This window comes from Crotalus tigris, unplaced genomic scaffold (assembly GCF_016545835.1).
Source record: "Crotalus tigris isolate CLP2741 ecotype Arizona unplaced genomic scaffold, ASM1654583v1 scf7180000018306.2785112, whole genome shotgun sequence".
Classification (NCBI taxonomy): Eukaryota; Metazoa; Chordata; class Lepidosauria; order Squamata; family Viperidae; genus Crotalus; species Crotalus tigris.
Genome location: NW_024096934.1, coordinates 747,419 through 770,794, shown reverse-complemented (window position 1 = coordinate 770,794; position 23,376 = coordinate 747,419). Strand labels below are relative to the sequence as shown.

Below are 23,376 nucleotides of genomic sequence, written 5' to 3'. Positions count from 1 at the left end.
AGTCATCCAGGTCACGGCTGTCCCAAAGGTGCTTTTTCAAGAGGCAATTGGACTTTGTTTTACTTTGAAGACATTTCCCTTTTCGTCCAAGAAGCTTCTTCAGGTCTGACTGGTTGGTGGGGAATGGAAGGATTTATACTCCTTGCAGATAGCTGGTCATTTGCCTTTTTTTAGAGCAGGGGTGTCCAACTGTAGTTGTGATACGTCGCGACATGTCACGGGACGTTGTGAGTTTGACACCCCTGTTTTAGAGAGTGGTTGAGGCCACGGAGTTTTATCTGTGCCCTCAGGATCACCTGAGTTGTGCAAATGGGTGTGGAGCCTTCTTGGAACTGCTGAAAGGACCGTGTTGTAGACTGGAGATAGACGATGTCGTATCCCTCCCCCTCTGTTGAGAGAGGGTTGTTCAGTTTTGACATAGATGGCCTCTTTGACCCTCTCTTTCAAACCACTACAACCTCTTGAAAAAGCACCTTTGGGATGCCAGGAATGGTTAGAGGAACAAGAAGAAGGGCCAAGCAAAGAACACTCTTGTTTGATAACATCAAATCTGATGCAAAGTTGAACATCCAAGGATTAAAAGAAGCTGTGTGGAGAGCACTTCCCTATAAAGTCACCAAGAGTCGGATACGACTGAACAGCTAAAAACAAACAGAACTTTCTTGCATAAACAGGCAGGACTGCTAAAACGAACAAATGAAAGAGTGCTTATTTTCACAAGCCGAGATTTTCCCTTGTCTCCCAAGAGCCACTACAATTTGATTTTTGATAAGAGGGCTGTTCCAAAAAGAGAACGCTCCCAAAAATAACCTTCAGAAGTAGACTTCCACTAGTGTACACTAGGCACAAAAGGTTTATTTTGGTGCAATGTAGACCTGCCGCCATCTGCTCCTACCTACAGAGCACAACACAACTCAGCAGAAGTGAATGTTTTGATAACTGCACCGGGGTTTTTTTTGTGCTCAAAGAATGATTTAGTGGCTAAGCAAGCACGTTTCAGCCAGCCTCCTATCTGTAAAAAGCAACTTACTGCTCTTGTCTGAGAAGAACAATTCAGAAGGGGGAAAAAATGCCTCTTTGAAAAGGATGATTAAAGCCATTGGGTTAGGCTGCAGACACAGCCCACATAACTGAGGAATGAATGTGGACAGGAACACTTGTAATAGCTAAAACCTGAATGGGTGGACACCATTGACTTTGAAATCATTTCCACAAACACACACAGCCAGACACATACACACACACACACACACATATATACAGTATATCCATCCATAATCCTAATTTATTTTTTTTAGTATTTTTATAAATACTCAAGGCGCTGAACACACATTATATGCCTTCTTCCTCCCTAGTTTCCCCACAACAATCATCTTTCACGCCTAAAGTGGGACTAGAACTCGCAGCCTCCTGGTGACTGGCCCAAAGTCAGCCAGCTGACTTTCATGCCTAAGGCGGGACCAGAAGTTACAGCTCCCTGGTTTCTAGACTGGTGCCTTAACCATTAGACCAGTGATGGCGAACCTTTTAGAGACCGAGTGCCCAAAAACTGGCCCCGCCCCGCTCCACCCCATGCCGCGCCCCCACCCTGCCTACCCACAGGGCCACTCACCGCCTCCAGGGCCCACCGCAGATCGCCCAGGCAGCCCAGCAGCACCATGGCAGCCACACCCTCTGCCCACGCCCTGCAGCATCAACTTTGCACGATGGGGCATGAGGGCAGTCTTGTCTACACTGCCTGGCTGCCATGTCCTTGGCTGTGCTGCTTCACATGGGCCACGCTGGGGGGGGGCAACTCTCCTCCAGGGGGGCTGCTGGTGAGGAGGGGGTCGCGGGGGAAGGCAAGGCTGGGGCAACGGCATATGTGCCCACAGAGAGGGCTCCGAGTGCCGCCTCTGGCATGCGTGCCATAGGTTCACCACCACTGCATTAGACCAAATCTTAATGCCCAGTTTTAAACAACTAAGTCTGGTTTGTAAATAAAATGACAAAAACTTGACTAATCTATCCAAAGTTGACCTCAGACACACTGGAGGGACACATGTGACCCACAAAGAAAAGCACAACATCAACATCTGAAAAGCTTTGCTGTTTGGTTGCCTAGAAATTGGTCTCCCTTACCCCAGGAGACCAGCTATTTACAAGTCTGAGAAAATTAGCATTTTGATTTTTTTTCCCTTCCTCTTCCTTTCTGTGGAAAGATCACCTCCTCCTATAGTCTTTCCTGTAAACCTTCTGCCAATAAACATTATGACATCTTGGTTCCTCTTAAAGAAACAAGATATACGTTTCATAATGGAAAAGGACTGGGTTTCAACATAGGGAAGTCTAAACTGAAGCTCAGTTCCAAACTTCTAATTGCAACAATTATTCATTCAGGAATGTTGCTCAGATTTGGCACAGCCATGTATTTATACTTGGGAAGAAAAACTTGGAAGCAATTAGCAACCCACAAAAATGATTCAAAACATTGCAAACTATATTTCAATGAAATATCGCACTTCTAGCATTCTCAAACCTGGCATCTTCCAGATGTACTAAGATTACAGCTCCCCAAATCAATCGCGATTTTGAAAAGGACCAGAACAGATTCAAATATAACCTGAAATTATTAACACGGCAGTTGCTTCTTGCCCATCTCAGCTATGATATGCCTGAGAAGGCAACAGGCAAAAAAACAACAACAAAAAAACGCAGCTGGCATCATACAAGCACGATTTCAATTACTTAAAAAATGAAAGATAGCAGAAAAAGCTGGTATGGCTGCATATAAGACAGAAAATCTGGGTAAAGGACAGATATTAAAAAACAACAAAAGTCCAATACAAAGCTGAAAAACAGAGGATAGCTACTTGGCAATAATACCTGTGAAATGATCTCGGAAGATTAGTTGACTACAAATTGAGTATGAGTCAGCAGCATGGCTGTAAAAAGATATGCAAACACCAGAGAAATATAGAATCTCAATTTACTGAAAGCCATTGTTCCAATTTCTGTTAAAGATCATTTAAAGATTGTGTCCAATTCTTGGCACCAGTAAGAAAGGTTTTAGACAAACTGGAGTAGATTCGACGAAGGTCATCAAAAATGAACAAGACTAGTTCAACAAAAATACACTGTCAATTTTAAATCAGTTTTAGTATTAATATTTATTGTTCAGATGTTTATCTTGCTTTTTATTGATCGTAAGCCACCTAGAGTTGCCTCTAGGCAAGATGGTTGGCATATTACTTATTAGTTAGTTAGTTAGCTAGTTAGTGATAGATAGATAGATAGATAGATAGATAGATAGATAGATAGATAGATAGATAGATAGATAGATGGATGGATGGATGGGTAGGTAGATAGATAGGTAGATAGGCAGGTAGGCATAGACAGACAGACATTGAAAGCCCTGACTCTACTTAGCCTTGAGAAAACTGAGAAGGAATAGGTTAGTCCTCTTCAAATTTCTCAAAGAATATTATACAGAAGCAGCCCAGGACTTGTTTAATTTCAGAATGCAGGTTAGTAAGTGTGAAATAAGTCACAGAAAATCAGATTCCAATTGAATACTATGAAAAAACCCCAGCAGTTAGACAGTGAACTGACTCAGAGAACTGACAGCTTCCCTTCACTGAGTGTGTGTACCTGCAGAGGTTAGGCAGCCATCCACTGATAGTCCTTTAATTGGAAGACCTGCACCACAAAAGGATGGGACCCAGTGGCCTGGATGTTTATGAGGAAAGAAAAGCTGTGCTAAGGCCTGTAATGTGTACTCCACCCAGGTCATATTCTGGCAGCATAAACCAGTGGATAAAAGGTTTGCAGCAAAATGCAGCTGAGTTCATTGCCAGTCTCTAACATCACAGCTTATTTAATCCCACCACCATTGAGGCAACGAAAGGAGGTAAGAATATAAAAGAGAGATCCTGGCTTATCAATTAAGAAAGAAACAGAGACAGAGAATAATAGAGAAAATAAATTACAAGGGTAAACTAGTTTCTCAGAAGGAATTAATTAAAAAATCTTTTTTGGATTATTATCAAAACTTATATAAGTCTACTAATGTACAATTGTTAGATATAAATAAATATTTAGCTGAGGCAAGTTTTCCTAAACTGACTGAGGATCAGAAATATGAAATTAATGGCTTAATTACTAAGGAGGAAATTGCCTCAGCAATTCAACAATTGAAATTAGGGAAAGCACCGGGTACGGATGGGTTAACAGCTGTTTATTATAAAGCTTTAATGGAGGAGATGATACAACCATTAAATGATTTTTTTAATGGTATCTTACAGGGTTTAGAGATTCCTCCTTCATGGCGTAGTGCTTTTATATCATTGATTCCAAAGGAGGATCAAGATCTTACTTTACCAAAAAATTATAGGCCTATATCTCTTTTAAACGTGGATTATAAGATATTTGTAAAAATTTTGGTAAATAGGCTTATGAGGGTGGTGCATCATCTTGTGCATAAAGATCAATCAGGGTTTATAACAGGAAGGTATATGAAAAACAATGTTAGACAAATTATTAATCTATTAGAATACTTAGATAAGAACAACCAAGTTCCTGCAGGGCTCATATTTTTAGATGCTGAAAAAGCATTTGACCAATTGAATTGGCATTTTATGCTAAGAGTAATGGAAGAAATGAATTTTGGTGAAAACATATTACAAGCCCTTAAGGTAATATATCAAAAACAAACAGCACAACTTATTGTTAATGGAGGTCTTTCGGAGGTTTTCACAATAGAGAAAGGTACTAGACAGGGGTGTCCTTTATCGCCATTGTTGTTTGTTTTAACATTGGAAATATTATTGATCAAAATTCGAGAGTCTCAGGAAATTAAAGGAATATATGTTAATAAAAAAGAATATAAGTTAAGAGCTTTTGCGGATGACTTGGTTGTTACTTTGTCGCAACCTGATTATTCTGTAGTAAACTTATTACAGTTGATTCATCATTATGGTTTGGTCTCGGGTTTTAAGATTAATGTAAATAAGACCAAAATTTTACCTAAAAATATGTCTAGTCAGGAGAAGCAGATTTTGACTAACCTGACGGGTTTTGAGATTGTTAATAAGGTAAAATATTTGGGGGTGATGTTGTCTGTTTCTAATGTAAAATTATTTAAAAATAATTATGAAAGGTTGTGGGTCAGGGTACAGAAGGACTTGAAGAACTGGGAAAAGTTGCAATTATCTCTCATGGGAAGAATTGCAGTGATAAAAATGAATATTTTACCTAAGTTTCTTTTTCTGTTTCAAATGTTACCAATTTTGAAAAATGAGATTAATTTAAATGAGTGGCAGAAGGGTCTTAATAAATTTATCTGGGCAGGGAAAAAGCCAAGGGTTAAGTTTAAAATTATGCAAGACTTCCGTGAGAGGGGTGGACTTAAGGTACCAAATTTGAAATTATATTATGATGCGGTGGTTTTAACACTAATCAGTGATTGGGTAAATTTGACAAATTCTGAGATACTTTATCTAGAGGGATGGGATTTACTTTATGGGTGGCATGCCTATTTAATATTCAATAAAAAAATGGATTGGGCTTTTAAATCTCATATCTTAAGAATTTCTTTACTTAGGATTTGGAGAAAATATTATAAAAGCGATTTCAAAGTACCATTATGGGCTATACCTTGGCATGCGATAGAAGCAATAAAAAGAGGGGTTAAAATGGATATGGTGTCTTACAGACAGTTACTTAAATGGGATGGACAAAACTGGCAATTAAAATCACGGGAAGAGTTAGCGCAAGAAAACTTTATTTATTCTTGGTTCCAATATAGGCAATTATTAGACAGATGGAAGATGGATTGTAAGGTGGGTTTTCTTAGAGAAGATGAAAATCTTATCAAGCAAGTGAAGGATTCAAGACAAACCCACATTAAGAGAATTTATGCGGTTTTAGTTGAATTGGATTCAGAAACGGAACTAATTAAAGATTGTATGATAAGATGGGCGCAGAATTTTGGTGAGCCAGTCTCATTGGACACCTGGGAAAATATTTGGGTGAGAAATGTCAAATTTACACAAGCACAGAACTTAAGGGAGAATTTTTATAAAATGTTTTATAGATGGCACCTTGATCCACAAAAAATGTCTTATATGTACCCTGACGTGCAACCCAAATGTTGGAGATGTGGTTATAAGGAGGCTTCCTATTATCATATTTGGTGGTCATGTAGAGAGATAAAAGCATTTTGGATCAAAATATGGTGGAATATCCAGAGAATTTTTAGAAGGAGGGTAAAATTTACTCCGCAATTATTTTTGTTAGGTATTGTTACAGATTGTGATACAAAGGAGGTTGTTTTGATGTTAAATTTGATTACAGCCGCTAGGCTGTTAGTAGGACAATATTGGAAGAAGGAATCTTTGCCTACATTGCAGGAATGGTTTCTTAAAGTAGCTTATCTGGCGGAAATGGCAAAGATTTCGGCTTTCTTAAAGCAACAAACGCAAGAGAAGTTTCTTGCTGTTTGGGATAAATGGATAAAATTTATACAATTTAGATTGGGTATACAAAAATATTATATAGTTTTTTCATAAGTTTTATTTCTTATATATATTATAGACAATCTTTTTATATATATAAATATAAAGTTCTTAATTTAATTTTTATTTTTACTTCTTAAGCCTATATTCTGCTCTGGGAAGCTCAGGGGGGGGGAAGGGAGGGGGGGGTTTTTTGGGAGGGGTGGGGGGTTTTTTTTTTTTTATATATATGTATTGTTTAGTTTTATTTTTTTGTATATGTTGTCTCTGTTTTGTATTCTTTTTTCTTTTTTGTAAAATTTATAAAACTTTTAATAAAAAAAAAAAAAAAGAATATAAAAGAGAAATGTGTGTTCTAGCCAAGACTGATGATGAGTAGACAAATACCAAAGAATGCTTCAATATGAAGCTAGTTGCTCTTTAATAGTCACAAGCCAGGATCTTCCAGGAAAGATCAAGGTGCCAGTGCCATCTGAAGGCACAAAGAAGGTCCCTCTTCCAGGTCCACGACAGCGATGTTGAGAACAGAAAGACACTTCCTGCTGACCTTTGTTGCTCCCTGGCAAGAACAGGTAGGGCTTTAAAGGTGATCACCAGCACCTTGAGTTGTACCCGGAAGCAAACTGGCAGTCAGTGCAGAGGTGATACATGGGCAAGTCAAATGGAAAGGCAGAGCACGTTACGAGTCCCATCAATTAGAGAATGCCATCTGGTAGGACCACAAAAAGGGTCTTCTTGGTGGTGGCCCCTTCTCCCCATGTGGTCTGGTTACTTTCCACCCTGTTGCTTTTCTGGAAGACCCTAAAAATGTGGTTTCGTCAGTGGGTCAGAGGACCCCGAATGGACATAGAGCCCATCAAGTGGCTGATTTGATTGTGATGCTGCTGCTATGGGGGTTATGTGTACGTGTTTATGGGTTTTTATTCTATGGTGGATTTTAAAAAGGTTGCAAGTCATTCGGAGTCAGCTATGTATGAGTTGGGTGGCTATATAAGTTTGCTTAATAAATAAAAATAAACACAAGGCTGAACTGCTCCAGGCCCTGGTGCCTGCAAGGGGCAGCCCAAAGGCAATCTGTAGAGGGGCTTTGTCTCTCTGCACGATAAGCCACGGCTCCAGAATTCAATTATAGCAGAGGGCCCCAACCTTTTGGGCATCAGAGACCGGTTCCGTGGAGAGAGATTTTTCCACGGACTGGAGGGTGCGTGGTTTGTGTGCTGCCTGCACCCCATGGATGAGGCTTTGCTTGTTTGTGCAGACCGGTTGCTGGCATGCCGTGGCCCAGTACTGGTCCACAGACTGGGGGTTGGGGACCCCTGAGTTATAGGAACATCCTTATAGGATGATAAGCCTTCTTACCAGTCGTGTTCCAACACTCCATTCTCTATCTCTTCTATACCCTTTTCTCACTTATCCCTTTTTTCTTGACACATACACCTTTATCCCCATCTCCATCCAACAATATCCCCTACTATGTCTGTTATTAACTGGTGGGCCATCATGCCATATATGCTTCACCCACTTTTACCTGACTTTCCTGCCAATCCCCTTGCTTCCAGGATCATCATCCCCCATCAGGGAGGTGGACTTCTGCTTTTGATACAATGCCCACACAGAGCCTCCAGCTCCCCCAAAGCAAAATTAGCCCGTTCCTCTCAAGCTGCTTAGTAACTGCTATGGCTATCAAGCTGGAACACTCCATCCTGGAGTGACACAACAGCCACCCACCTGGGCCAACAGGGAGCCAGCGTTTCCTCTCATCAGCGGCTACAATGTCACCCCTGAGTCAATCCACTCAGCCTGCAGCCTCATCGCGTCTCCATGACTGGGATTATTTGGCATGGGGCCCCTTAATGAAATCCTCAGTTTCCCCAATTCTAACCTCAAGTTACCTCTTGAACATTCTTAAACGCACCAGTGGGAGGGAAGGTCATTTGCAGCCGGGCCCTGAAACTCAGCCCCTGAATTGCATTAGACTAGAAGACCTCCAAGATCCCTTCCAACGCTGTTATTCAGTTATTCTGTTAATGCAATGTAATGGCCTGCCCTCGGTGCCTCCTCTCCTCCAGGCTCAAGCGCCATTTATCATCTCAAGAACCTCCAGACCACCACCATCGCCACACTTTTGTCCTTGTGACCCTCCACAGATCATTACTGATGGGTGTATTGAAAGCATTTCTATCCCCAGGGTGAGAAACCGGCTTCCAGAGGGGCTAAAAGATAAACAAAAGGAGACAGTGTGCCTGCAGGCTTGGCTTACAGCATAAAACAAGATGACACACAAGGAAAACAAGTAGAGAAGAAAAGAGGAAACAAGAATACTGAGCAGCTAGTTCTTAAGATTATGCTGCTCTTATAATGGCCTGTTATAAGGCACGTATATTATTTGTGTGCTTTTAAGTACTTTTTATTAGATGTGATCTCCCAATATTCCATCGACAGCTAGTAACCCTGTTAACAAGCAACCAATAATAACCACTAATAAAACAAACAAGCAAATACCAAATTAAAGAGAGTTTCTTCCAAGGGTCTTTACTATACAGATGACAGAAATCACTGCAAGATCTGTTCTATACTCCCCAGTATACCGAGCATGTAAAATATGAGTAATTAACATATATATGAATGCCTAGCCCTTTCCAGTATCTGTACAAGTATTTTATCTCAGTCCTCCTCTGAGCAATAAACCCTCCAGTTCCTAAGATGTCATCAATCATGTTCGCTTCTTGGCTATGTGAGCTTCATTCCAAGACCTAATCAACATCTATAATCATTCCCCACCCCATAAACCCCTGATGAGGGACAGGTCCAACCCCTCAACAGGCACACCACACCATGGCAACCTTAATCCTGGTCTCTGTTTAGCTTTGAAGTTACAGCCTAAGGTGTGTTGTTAACCCTTCTGTAAAAATGTCCCAAAGGCAACTGGACTTTTTTTTCCCCCTTGAAAACATTTCAGCTTCTTTGGAACTGAAGAACTCAACTGAATGGATGAGAAGCCAAACATTTTCAAGGGAAAAAAAAACCAAGAAAGTCCAATTGCTTTTAGAAAAGAACCTTTGGAACAACGCTGACCTGGACGATGGAGAATCTCCAACCTTTAATCAGCTCCAACCACAAAGAGGGATAACTTGTCTATACCCATCCACACACACACACCTCTTGCACAGCAGTGATGGTACCCCTGTACCCCCCAACATCCATAGAGGACCACAGGTCAGGCTCCCTCACTATTTCACATAAGGAGATGCCAAACACTCCAGCCTCTCTCTCTCTCCCCAGCAATGCTGCCTTAAGCCACCCCAGTCCTTCCCCATGGCTGCCCCTGAGTCAGCCCCCCCCAGCCCCCCTCCATCTCCACTGCTTCTCAGCCACCCCTCCCCACCTGATGGGCTCCAGCAAGGTTAAATCTCCACCTCCCATCATCTCAGCTGCCATGTTGCCACCCCTGGAGACCCCTCAAGAAGACCCTAGCCAGGCTGGCCGCGGATGATGGGACCTATACCCCATCACCAGGGGGGAGAAGCAGCCCCTCCACTCCCCCAAAGCTCCTCCCCCTTTTCGCATGCCTCCTTAGCTTAGCCCCTCCCCCAAAGAGAGGTCGCTGCTCCCTGCCAACCCGGCGCCCCTCCGTCTCTCTCTCCTCTCATTTACATATTTCATTAGCATGCCCGCCGCCGGAGCCAATCAGGGCGCTCGCAGAACTCGTTTGCATACCCGCCTCCTCGGCAGCCCGCCCTCCACTCACCCCTCCGCAGGGCCTCGTCGTAGGTGAGGAAGCCGATGCGCGACTCCTTGTTGCCCATCGCGTCTCCTCAGTCCATGGCCGAGACCGCCGCCACCGCCGCCGCCGCCGCCGTCCGTCCCCGGCAACAGTCGCTCGCCTCAGGCGGCTGCCGCCGTCGTCGCGGCCGCCGTTTCGCCTGGACTAGTAGCCTCGGCCGCCGCAACAGCAGCGCCGCCCCCGCCGACTCCTGAGGAAGATGTTCGCCTCAGCTGCTGCCGCCGTCGCCGCCACCTCCATTCCGAATCACGTGACGTCGCCAATTAACTGACCCCTCCTCTTCTTTCAAAGCTCGGCCCCGCCCCTGGCGTGTGACTCGTTTTCCCCCTGCACCACCCGCTTAGCCCGAGAACGAGAAGGAACCCTCACTTCCGGCGCGAGGTCGACCGCGCGCCCTCACGCAGGCAATGCGCGTGCGCGGAACGGAATTCCCTTTCTCTTCTTTTTTTCCCCCCAGTTTCTTTTTTTAAAAAGTGATCATAATGAATGTTTTTAATTGCTCTTATTGTTTTTTAAGACAGCAACAATCTTTTCCCCGTTCCTTTTTAAAGTTCTCTGACTTGGAAGTAATATAGTGTGTGTGGGGGGAAATAATGTAATAAGGTAGCAATTACAGTCTCTATTACGGCTGAAATTTTACCTCAGAATTTCCCCAGAGTATTTGAGAAATAAATATGTTCTGTGCGCCCCTGTAAAATCATACAGGTGGTCCTCAAATACAACCACAACTGAGCCCAAAATTCTGTTGCTAAGTGAGACAATTAAGTAAATTTTGCCCCACGTTACAACCTTTCTTACCACAGTTGATCGGTTAGTAACACGGTTGTTAAGCAAATCTGGTTTCCCTATTGACTTTGCTGGTCAGAAGGTCGCAAAAAGGGATCATGTGACCCTGGGACACTGCAACCGTCATAAATATGAGTCAATTGCCAAGCGTCTGAATTTTGATCTCACAACCATGAGGATGCTAAGTGTGAAATGGGGCAAAATTCACTTAACAACTGTCTCACTTCGCGACAGAAATTTTGGACTCAACTGTGAGCATAAGCTGAGGACTACTTGCACTATTTCAGACAAAATGGTTGTCCAGTCTCCCCTTAAAAAAAACCTCCAGTGTTGGGGCACCCACAACTTCTGGTGCCAAGTCGTTTCACTGGTTAATTGTTCTCACTGTCAAGAAATTTCTCCATTGTTCTAGGTTGGGTTTCTTTTTGAGAAGCTTCCACCCATTACTTCTTGTCCTGCCTTCTGGTATTTTGGAGAATAAATTGACCCCCCTCTTTTCTGTGGCAGCTGCTGAGATACTGGAAGACTGCTAGTGCAATATATTTTCTATTCTGCTTGATGTCTCAGAAGGGTTACTGTATTGCAGGGGTCTTCCAACGTGGCCCTTTTATGACTTGTGGACTTCAACTCCCAGAATTCCTCCGCCGGCATGGCTGGCTGAGAAATTCTGGGAGTTGAAGTCCACAATTCATAAAAGAGCCAAGTTGGAAGACCCCTGCTGTATTGGATTTAACAGACTTTCGTTTGGAAACCTGAAGTGTGTTTCTCTTGATTTACCCTTCCCTTTACAGTGATCAGAAAATAGCTCCTCCCCTCGGAGCTTGCTTTCGTCACGTGACAGAGGAGAAGCGGCGCTCTCTTTCTTTCTATAGAGAGAATATTTTAGAGTTATCCTCAAATGCCAAAAAACACAAGATAGTTTCCGTTGTGTCTTATTTCTAGAAAAAAACATAGGCACGCATCCCTTCAGAGGGACTCGCTGTCTCCATCTGAAACCATGCAGAGTTTTAATTGCAATGGTGAAGCCCAACCGATCTAACCTCTATAATGTTTTCATAGCAAGTATTTGGCAGCAATTGGTCAGAAGCAGCGACAGTCTATGGAGGGAGGAGCCCACTGAGATAAAAATTATAGAAGAGGACATACAAAGTTTCCCTTTGAAAATATTTTTTGTAGTGGAATTAATGGCAATTTGATCACTCTCTACATCAGCGTTTCTGTAACTCGAGGCTGTGTGAACTTCAATTCGCAGAAGTCCCATCTTTCTGGGAGATAAAGTCCGCACCTCTTAAAATGATCAAGTTTGAGAAACACAGCTCTATATCTTCTTAGCATCTGTATTCTGAATATTGTCACTGTTCTATCTGTGTGGTTCATAAGAGCTGACAACAACTAAATGGCATGTAATTGATCCATCAAAAAAAGTTAGCATATGTCATTAAGCATTCAATACATACCATCGTAGTTATCAATCTTTTTATTATCTTGATAAATTGCCACTTCATAACTGTGTGAATTAATGGAATGGAAGCTAAAACATATGAAGAATGGTTGCTGGAATTGGGTATGTCTAGTTTAATGAAGAGAAGGACGAGGGGGGACATGATAGCAGTGTTCCAATATCTCAGGGGCTGCCCCAAAGAAGAGGGAGTCAAGCAATTTTCCAAAGAGCCTGAAGGCAGGACAAGAAGCAACAGGTGGAAACTAAGCAAGGAGAGAAGCAACCTAGAACTAAAGAGAAACTTCCTGACAGTGAGAACAATTAACCAGTGGAACAACCTGCTTCTTGGAAGTTTTTAAGAAAAGATTGGACAACCATTTGTCTGAAATGGTATAGGGTCTCCTGCCTGAACGGGGTTGGACTAGATGACCTCCAAGGTCCCTCCCAACTCTCTTATTCTGAAAATGGATCAAGTTTGCTCTTCCAAGAAGGCAATCTGGAGGACTTCTAAATGTTCCAATGTTGAATAATCCCTTTCTTTCCTATTCCATCTATAATACATCCACAAGTATTTGTACAATGAAAGATTCCTCACTTTTTATATATAATTGAGGAACAATTTCACATCTTTAAAGAATAATAATAATAATGTTTCCAACATTGAATTCATTATCTAAAAAAGCATTGAGGGCATGTAGGTTGAACTTGCAACCACAATTGCAGTCAGTATTTCTTTCGCTAAGCAAGCTGGTTTTAAGTGAGTTGTGCCCAATTTTATGACCTGTTTGGCCACAATTCAGCAAATCACTGCAGTTGTTAAGTGAATTCCATGGTCATTAAGTGAATCCAGCTTCCTCCATTGACTTTGCTTGCCAGAAAACAGATGGGAATGTCACAAACGGTGAACGCATGACCCCAGGATGCTGCAACTGTGAACTGAAAAATCATATGGGTATTTCCTCACCTATTGTCACTTCCAGCATAGTTGCAAACCATCATGATGAATGGATGAGAAATCCTTGTCTCTCAACACTGAACATGGAACATAAATCATACAGTTTCCATAATAATGTTGCAATGCATGGTTCATCATGGCCTCCTCCCTTTTGCTTCCTTCCCTCTCAGATGCTCAGTAGCCCTGAAAAATGATATTTTATTGAAAGCTGGGATTTCCCCAACTCCGAGGAAGCATTTTGTTTAAACCATGTTAATCCTATTTTAGCACCTCTGCTGGTTCTCACAGGCATCTCTGAGCAAATGGAGAACTGAACTTAGGGTAAGTATAAGGAACCACTCAATCCACATCTTAAGAAAGCAGAACTTTTGGAAACAATCTCTTCCAACAGGAACTTTTATTAAGAGAAATTGATAGCAGGCATAATAGACAGGATCTGAGGGATTCCCTCACAAATCGATGTTTTAAAGTGTCCCTAAGCAACCCGCACCCCCCAGTTCTTCCTGGCGATTCAGACCGGCAGATTTCTAAGTGTTAAATCCAGGAAAGATACCATCAATCCGGCTCCATTGTACATGATCATTCAACAGCTCCTCACCCCTTACTTTGACGACGGATAAATAAACCAGATCTTGGAGCTGTATCTTTTCAAACCCCCCTCCCCCTTTTCCTAGTAAGGAGAAGTTCAGAGCGGCATAGGATAAGAGGCAAATGGTTACATTGTAATGGTTAGCAGAGGTGAATAAACAAAAGGTTACTTTGTAGTGAATAGAGGAAGTGAAAGTAATAAAAAAAAACCCTGTGTATCCCCCTCCCCCTTGGGAGTATGGCAGGACCCAGGAAAGGGTAAGAATTGGTTTTAGATCAGAGGAGATAAATAGAAAGGAAATATAACTGGATCCTGACATCAAGAGAGAAGATGCTAAAGGGAGGCTTGCAAAAAAGATGAGATGGCCCCGAGAAACAGGGAAGGGTGAGAAAGAAACTCAAGAGAAGGCCTGCTTGATTCTGTATGGTACCAGAATTACAAGATCCAGACTTATGATTATAAGTGGGAACAGAATTTCCAGTGCAAAGCAAGGTGGTGGTTAAGTGAATCATGCCCAACTTTTTGACTTTTTTGCCATAGTGGTTAACCCAGGGGTCTTCAAACTTGGCCCTTTTATGATTTGTAGAGGAATTCCTTGAGGAATTCTGGGAGTTGAAGTCCACAAGTCATAAAAGGGCCAAGTTTGAAGACCCCTGGGTTAAGCAAATCATTGCAGTCTCTCAACAAATCACATGGTCATTAAGTGAATCTGGCTTCCCCCATTGACTTTGCTTGCCAGAAGCCTGCTGGGAAGATCATAAATCAGGGGTAGGCAACCTTGGCTCTTTTATGACTTGTGGACTTCAACTCCCAGAATTCCTGAGCCAGCCTGGCTCAGTATGGAAACTTCTCCATTTCTCCTCAGCATGGCTGGCTCAGGAATTCTGGGAGTTGAAGTCGACGAGTCATAAAAGAGCCAAGGTTGCCTACTCACCATAAATGATGGTCACATGACCCCAGGGTGTCATAAATACATGCCAGTTGACAAGCATCTGTATTTTAATCACACAACCATGGAGACAATTGTAAATGTGAGACCAATTCATGTAACACCAATTCACGTAACAATTGCAGTTGGCTTAACAACAATAGGTCGTAAAATAATCACTGTCAATCCTTCCGCTGATTGATGGGAGAATTCAATGTTGTCCTTTGATCACCACCATATCGGAGCCTTTCTGCCATGGGACAAGAAAGTTACTTCGGCTCTGTGATTTATACAATTGTATAAATCTGGAGAAAAAGTGAGAATTAATTTGTGAGAAGGTACGTCCATGCTCGGAAAATCTTATCCAGGTGTATCCACCTTGTACCTTGTCTTATCATTCATCCTTTACTGGGTATGTTTGCTCTAGAGGTTCACTTTCTGACGTAATGGAAAGTGGTCATAAGGCAGAATTTGATTGTCATTTTTTAAGCAAACATTTTCATTGCAGACTGATAACATTAACTCCAGGAAGCTTTACCAGTAATAAAAGAAACTTGCAAATCAACAGGAAGGAGAAAGATTTTTCTCTCCTTGTTTTTCTCTGGGTGTCATTTTCAAGCCAAGTTCGGAAAACACAGCTTAGGCTTTGATACACCGTACTCTGTGCTTAGGGCAGTGTTTCTTATCCTTGACAACTTTAAGTCGTTTGGACTTCAACACCCAAGATTCCCTAGGCCAGGGGTCTTCCAACTTGGCCCTTTTATGACTCATGGACTTCAACTCCCAGAATTCCTCAGCCAGGCACGCTGGCTGAGGAATTCTAGGAGTTGAAGTCCACCAGTCATAAAAGGGCCAAGTTGGAAGACTCCTGTTATAAGGCATACTGTGGTTAATTCAGTTTGGGCTTGGCGGGGGGGGGGGGAGCTGTGGCCCTTTTATGACTCATGGGCTTTAAGTCCCAGAATTCCTAACCAATCATGCTGGCTCAGGAATTCTGGGAGTTGATGTCCACAGGCTTTAAAGTTGCTATAGTTGCCTACTTCTTGCTTAGGTGTAATCTGAACCCAGGCAGTGACTCAAGTCACATAGCCAACTCACCCATGTTTGGCTTAATGCTATTTTTTTGTGAAATAATCCACAATTGGCCGGGTTTGCTCAAACTTCAGTGAATCCTTAGATCAGTGTTTCTGGGAATTCTGGGGGGTTGAAGTCCATACATCTTCAAGTGGCCACGGTTGAGAAACACTGCCATAAGTGTCAGCAAAGAATATCCTTTTCTGCCCTCTAGTGGTCAATCCATATTTTTACAACCTTTTAATGGCAGCCCCAGATCTGTGCTGGTGTTCAGTTGCTAAGTCATGTCGGAATCTTCTCAATCTCATGGACAACACCCCCACACACACCACTGGCAAGTCAATGATGTACATTAAATCCATCCCAAACAAACCCCTGTATGACTTAAGATGGCGTGTGAATGCAATTTCTGTGGCCTGTTCAACACACCCTGGCCAAAATAAGGAGAAACTTCCTGACAGTGAGAACAATTAACCAGTGGAACAACCTGCCTCCAGAAGTTGTGAATGGTCCAACACTGGAAGTTTTTAAGAAGAGACTGGACAGCCATTTGTCTGAAATGGTATAGGGTTTTCTGCCTGAGCAGGGGGGTGGACTAGATGACCTTCAAGGTCCCTTCCAACTTTATTATTTATTATTAGTAGTAGTAGTATAAAATAAATGATGATCTACAACAGTGGTTCTCAATCTTTTTAATGCCACGACCCCAACCGGTCGTAAGTTGAGGACTACTCAACCGGTCATAAGTCGAGGACTACTCAAATGGTGTAGCACCGTTTGCAGAATGGGACTTTTGGCGGGCTCAGCAGGGCAGAGACAGCCTGGACAATTCCTGTTGGCTTTTGAAAGCCAATAGAATTAGACTCTACTCAAGAGAGTCTGTTCTACTGGCTTTCAAAAGCCAATAGAATAAAAGGGAGTAGCACAACTAAGGAAAAGGGGGAAAAAATGGCGGACTGCGTTGTTTGGCGACCCCCGTGAAATGGTCGTTTGACTCCAAATGGGGTCCCGATCCACAGGTTGAGAACCACTGGTCTACAAGGAACAAACCCAGGCCTCGGTTGGCAATACATGATCAATTCTCAAACAATATACTAATCAGGGATATGACTTACAACTGGTCCCTGCACTTACGACTATGCCAGCGTCCCAAGGTCATGTGATCACCATTTGTGACCTTTCCAATTGGCTTCCATCAAGCAAAGTCAATGGGGGAAGCCAGATTTGCTTAATGACTGCTTAACCACCAGGACAAAAAAGATCATAAAATCAGTTGTGACTCACTTAACAATCACCTTGCTTAGCAATGGAAATTCTGGTTCTAGTTCTGGTCATTAAGTCGAGGACTGTTTCTCAACCTGGCAACTTTTAAGATGTCTGGACTTCAACTCCCAGAATTCCCCAGTCAGCACATTGTAAGAGATGTGGATTTCCACTCCCAGCATTCCCCAGCCAGCATGCTTTTTATTCGGGTGGACTTCAGCTCCCAGCATTCCCCAGCCAGCATGCTTTTTAGATGGGTGGACTTCAGCTCCCAGCATTCCCCAGCCAGCATGCTTTTTAGATGGGTGGACTTCAGCTCCCAGCATTCCCTAGTTTGTACGCTTGAAGAAGGTGGACTTCAACTCCCAGAATTCCACAGTCAGCATATTTGAAGATGTGTGGACTTCCACTCCTAGCATTCTCCAGCCAGCATGCTTTTTATTTGGGTGGACTTCAACTCCCAGCATTCTCCAGCCAGTTTTCTTTTTAGATGGGTGGACTTCAATTCCCAGCATTCCCCAGCCTATATGCTTGAAGGTGGAGTTCAACTCCCAGAATTCCCCAGTCAGCACATTTGAAGATGTGTAGACTTCCACTCCCAGCATTCCCCAGCCAGCATACTGTTTATTTGGGTGTACTTCCATCATTCCCCAGCCAGCTTGCTTTTTAGACGGGTGGACTTCAATTCCCAATTCCCAGCATTCCCCAGCCTGTATGCTTGAGGAAGGTGGACTTCAACTCCCAGAATTCCGCAGTCAGGATATTTGAAGATGTGTGGACTTCCACTCCCAGCATTCCCTGGGCAGCAAATTCGGGTGGACTTCAACTCCCAGCATTCCGCAGCCAGCCACCCATCTTAAAGTCGCCAAGAAACAGCGCAGTAGAGGGCAGTAGAGGATCGCCCGTAGCTTTGCTATCCTACGGTGGTGAGAAACTCCGCCCCCTGCTCAGCGGTCATTCACGTCATCGGTGCAATTGCTAAATCCCGGATTAGACTGATAACAGATAATCAATCACTCTCTCCCTCCCTCCCTCCCTCCCTCCCTTCCCCAATCAATCGATCAATCAGTTTCGCCTCCGATGACAGGCCCTCTATAGTGTTACAGCTGATCAGAAGAAGGGGCGGGGCTGGACGGGTAGGTGGGGCTTGTGCCCGGAAGGGCGTGACGTCACTGCGGGGGAGGCTCAAACGACCTCACGTGCTCTCCAGGAGTCACGTGGCGGCGGCTGCTACTTGTGGATGGGCTCCCCCGCACAGGGTAAGGACTGTTTCCAGTGGGAAGGCGAGGCTGGCTGTGGAGGATGGGAAGACGTCGGCTGTGGGGGGGGGGGGCGGTGCTCGGCTTAAGCCTCGTAGTTTCTTGGTTTCGGGCGTTGATTCCCTATAGCAGGGGTCCCCAACCTGGGTCGCTTTATGACTTGTGGACTTCAACTCCCAGAATTCCTCAGCCAGCCATGCTGGCTGAGGAATTCTGGGAGTTGAAGTCCACAAGTCATAAAGCGGCCCAGGTTGGGGACCTCTGCCCTATAGCTGATGTTCTAATGCTGTGGAACTACAACTCCCAGCATGCCTCGCCTGAGTAGTGCAATTGTTACAGCTTTCCCCCGTAAAATCCCCTGATTAATTTGTCATCCCGCTTTCTCTCCAGTGCAGAATTGAAAACTCTGCCCCCGTAGTACTTTTCTTCTTCTTTTTTTTTTATTGCAAACCAGAAATGTTTCTGACTGGATGTATTTCGTAGTGTGAGTCCTCTTAGCTTTCAGTTTGTTTGAGGTGAAGTTGGAGCAGGGCTCTTCAAACTTGGCCCTTTCATGACTCGTGGACTTCAACTCCCAAAATTCCTCAGCCGGCATGCCCGGCTGACGAATCCTGGGAGTTGAAGTCCACGAGTCATGAAAGGGCCAAATTTGAAGACCCCTGGGTTAGAGTCACCGCTGGGCTACAATGGATTGCCCTTTTTGCATCATCTGAAAATGCCTTCTGCAACCCATAGTACTGATCGTGGGCGCCAAATGTAACAAAGGCCGCATAACAATGTAAAAAGATGAAAGACAAGGGGCACAATCTGAAAGCCATGGCATGAAAGAGAAAAAAAAAATGGAGGGAGAAGGAAAACTAGGCCTAGGGCAGGAGTAGGCAACCTTGGCTCTTTTATGACTCGTGGACTTCAACTCCCAGAATTCCTGAGCCAGCATGGCTCAGCATGGAAACCTCTCCCTTTCTCCTCAGCATGGCTGGCTCAGGAATTCTGAGAGTTGAAGTCCATGAGTCATAAAAGAGCCAAGGTTGCCTACCCCTGGCCTAGGGTGTGCAGGGGGGGTCCAATCTGCAAAACCTGGGATGCAGTGTTTTGATAGGAGCTCTGCACGAAAAGAACTATGACTGGGCCTTTGCAAAGTTGTGCCTACTACTGTCTTGCAAATTACAGGTAGTCCTCAACTTATCACAGTTCATTTAGTGACCATTCGGAGTTACAACGGCACTGAAAAAAGTGACTTAATGATCATTTTTCACATAACCGTTGCAGCATCCCCCGTGGTCACGTGATCAAAATTCAGATGCTTGGCAGCGGACTCATATTTTTAACGGTTGCTGAGTCATGTGGTCATCTTTTGCAGCATTCTGACAAGCAAAATCAGTGGGGAAGCCTGATTCACTTAACAACCAGGTTACTCGCTTAACAACGATTCGCTTAACTGTGACAAGAAAGGTTGCAAAAGGGGACAAATTCACTTAACAACTGTCTCGCTTAGCAGAAATTGGGGCTCCGGGGTTGATGTCAGCTGAGGATTACCTATACACACACACACACACACCCCGATCCTGTAGAGGCCCCTGAGCAGCCAGCTAACCTGCCCTCTACTACAAAGAACCTTGGGCAGGTTCCATCAATTCCAAAGGACTTAACCTTACCCAAAAGATCTGTTGGGACTCCTTTATCTCTTAACTGCACCTTTAATTGTTTTGCTCATGTTTTCTACCTACAGAGCCACAACCCGAAATGCCGAAGGGAGAAAAGAAAAAAACTCCCAGCTCCACGCTTCTACCCATTAGCAAATTCCGAAGGAAATTAGTGGAGACTATTCAACGCAACACTTTTGTTGTGGTGACGGGTGAGACGGGAAGTGGGAAAACCACCCAACTTCCCAAATATTTATTTGAAGAAGGTAAGAGCATGTACACATGAGTGTATCCCACTTCCAAGATTCAAGGGCGTGGGCAGTTGCCGAGGCTTATGTAGGAGAAGAGCAGGCAGAGTTGGGGGGGCAGAATTAAGTGTATCAGCAGCTTAGAGTCATTACATTGTCACAAACGGTCCAACTGTCCTAGAATTCGGTTGATGCTTATCTGGTGCCAATTTAGTATGGAACTTTAGTTCAGATTCTTGTATATAGGCGGTCCTTGTTCTGTCCCAGCTCACATGAGTCCTTGTTAATTTCACAAGGACAAACCCCTCTTTAACAAATAGGCTGGAAATGCAGGAAAAACCAACCCCTTTTATTAATTAGACCTGCAAAATGTCCCCAAAGCAAAGGCAAACAAAACACGATGCAAACAGAGAATTGTCCAAAGGCAAACAGAGCACGATTCAAACGGAGAATTGTTCACAGGCAAGGCAAACAGAACATGATTCCATGAAACTTGAGTCCTTTGCAAATGGTTGCCTTCAGCAACCAGCACTGCCCACACTGTCCCTTTTTTATTATGCAGCTCCATGGCGTGGCTTCTCAATGCCTTCTCCTTCGTCCTTGGAGCCGCCCCATTTCCTCCCTCTATCCTACTCTTGTTGCCTGTCTACATTTGCAAGTGTCTATGATGTCTTCCAGCTGTGAGTCCTCAGAGTCTGACTCAGCTTCCCAGCAAGGCTGGGTCTCAACCTGAGCACAAGTGGAGGGGCCAGGCTCTTCATCAGATTGTAAGTCCTGGAGCTTATCAGAGCCTTCCTCCAACTCTGATGGCTTTCCAGGCCCCTCCTCCTCCCCCTCCTCCTCCTCTGATTCCCCAGACTCAGCTGCTGGGTCCAGTGGCTGGCACAGACTCACAACAGTCTTCGACTTACAATCACAATTGAGCCCCAAATTTCCTTTGCTAAGCAAGAAAGCTTTTAAGTAGGTTTTTGCCCCATTTTACGACCTTTCTTGCCACAGTTGTTAAGTGAATCATAGCTGTTAAGTTAGTAACATGGTTGTTAAATGAATCTGGTTTTCCCATTGACTTTTGTTTGTCACAAGGTTGCAAAAAGTGATCACATGACCCGTGGCAGGGTGATCTCTGCTCGTTGTTATTCTTCCCTTCTAAAAAAATCAGTAATTTTTTTTTTTTTTGCTTGCTTTTCATAGGGTTTGCCAGGCAGGGCACCATTGCTGTGACACAGCCACGGCGCGTGGCTGCCATATCTGTGGCCGAAAGAGTGGCAGAGGAACTAGGCTGCCCAGTGGGGGGCCTTGTGGGATACCAGGTTCGCTTTGAGGAATGCATCTCAGAGGTATGCATTCGAATCCCACTTATTCTTGGAATTTATTATTATTTATTGTATTTGTGTACTGGTTTTGTTTTTTTTTTCAAGTCAGAAGAGATTCTTTGTTTAGGTCAGTGATGGCGAACCTTTTAGAGACCGAGTGCCCAAACTGCAACCCAAAACCCACTTATGCATTGTCGGGTGCCGGGTGGATGTGGTCCATTGGGTGGGCGTGGCTGCGGTGGTAACGGCAGACTGGGTGAGACTAAAAAGTTCAATCAGTCAGTTCCAACTTTGCAAGATCTTTTTCTTTCCCACGAGAAGTTGAAATTGATTGATTGATTGAACCTTTTTTTTTTTTTGACACATGGTGCCGGAGGCCTAAAGCGAAAAGGTTTTATAAAACCCAGCTGAAGGCCTAGGACTGGGGCGACGGCGCACGTGCCCACAGAGAGGGCTCTGAGTGCCGCCTCTGGCACCCGTGCCATAGGTTCACCACCACTGGCTTAAGTGTAGTAACAGGATAATGCCTGTTTTTAGGTTTACAATCAAAAACAGGAATGACGCAGCGTACAAGGAAAAAAGAATGAGGGAAAAGGGGGAAAAAAATTCCTTGAATCTGATAAGTGGATATTTAAAACAAGTTCCTCTTATTATTTAATAAAAAGTATATTTTGTTTGAATTTCAGCCTGATATGTAGAGTGGATTTGAATTTTTTATCCAGTGACTGAGTCCTTCTCAAGGTCTTGGAATAGGCAGATGTAGTTATTTGATGGTATTAAACAGGGGTCTTCAAACTTGGCCCTTTTATGACTTGTGGACTTCAACTCCCAGAATTCCTCAGCCAGATCTTTGTATTTTGTGATCTTTTCCACTCTGCTCAGGTCCTGCCATGTCCACTATCCAGACTTTTTTTGGTCTTTCTTATCAACAGTTGTTAAGTCTGGGGTGTCATGTGGCAGGTGCCTGTCTGCTTGAATTCTAAAATCGCAAAGCGATTTAGCTTCTATTGCTTTTAGCTTTTCTGTTACTTTCCCCTATTTTATGGTCCTACCAGTTCTTGCTTGCAGGCAAGTGGTATTTTTTTTTGCAAATCTTCCAATGCGCCCTTGTTGCTACTTTGTCGTGCTGCTGCTTGTAGTCAGTCTAGGTGATCTCCTTGCAGCAACTAACCAGGTGATCTACTGTCTCTTTCTTTTCCAGTCTTCTTTGCAGAAGTATCGCTATCACTAGCTTCTCAATTTCTGTTTTGTATGCATCTTAGCCATTGCTTTGTCTTCTTCTTATCTGCTTTGCCTGCTGGTTTTCTTTTTTTAAATGTACTGACCATGTAATATTTTGTCTTGCCATATCTCTTTTCTGTTATTGTTCATCGCGCAGTGAGCCAGATGTTTAGACTGGTTATTTTTTTATTGTAAGATTTTATTAGTTTTTTCCATACATATAATAATAATTTTTCAACCAACGTGCTCTCTGAGTTTAAATACGCTAATACATATTTAATTCCTAATCCTTTATTCTTTCCTCTAACCATCGATAAAGTAAGTCCCAAATTTGATAATATTCTGTTTCTTCTTTTTCTTTCAGTCTCATAGTCAATC

At 43.5% G+C, this 23,376-nt stretch overlaps 2 protein-coding genes across 7 annotated transcripts in view; one reads left to right on the top strand and one right to left on the bottom strand.

Annotated features, from left to right (window-relative positions):
* The window catches only part of USP32 (ubiquitin specific peptidase 32), a 218,904-nt gene extending 208,116 nt beyond the window's left edge, over window positions 1–10,788 (bottom strand). For 3 of the 6 annotated variants that reach the window (XM_039350010.1, XM_039350013.1, XM_039350014.1), the window contains exon 1: window positions 10,243–10,786. In XM_039350010.1, the coding sequence (XP_039205944.1) occupies window positions 10,243–10,300 (58 nt within the window). In that variant the 5' untranslated portion in view covers window positions 10,301–10,786. Of the gene's footprint in view, window positions 1–10,242 lie in introns of all 6 variants that reach the window. The other 3 variants (XM_039350009.1, XM_039350012.1, XM_039350015.1) reach the window with 3 other exon arrangements.
* Window positions 10,789–18,519: 7,731 nt separating this feature from the next.
* DHX40 (DEAH-box helicase 40) overlaps window positions 18,520–23,376 on the top strand; it is a 40,910-nt gene continuing 36,053 nt past the window's right edge. Inside the window, exons 1-3 of the mRNA XM_039350008.1 lie at window positions 18,520–18,573; window positions 20,303–20,482; window positions 21,656–21,801. Coding sequence (XP_039205942.1) covers window positions 18,555–18,573; window positions 20,303–20,482; window positions 21,656–21,801 — 345 coding nt within the window. The 5' untranslated portion in view covers window positions 18,520–18,554. The remainder of the gene's footprint in view (window positions 18,574–20,302; window positions 20,483–21,655; window positions 21,802–23,376) is intronic.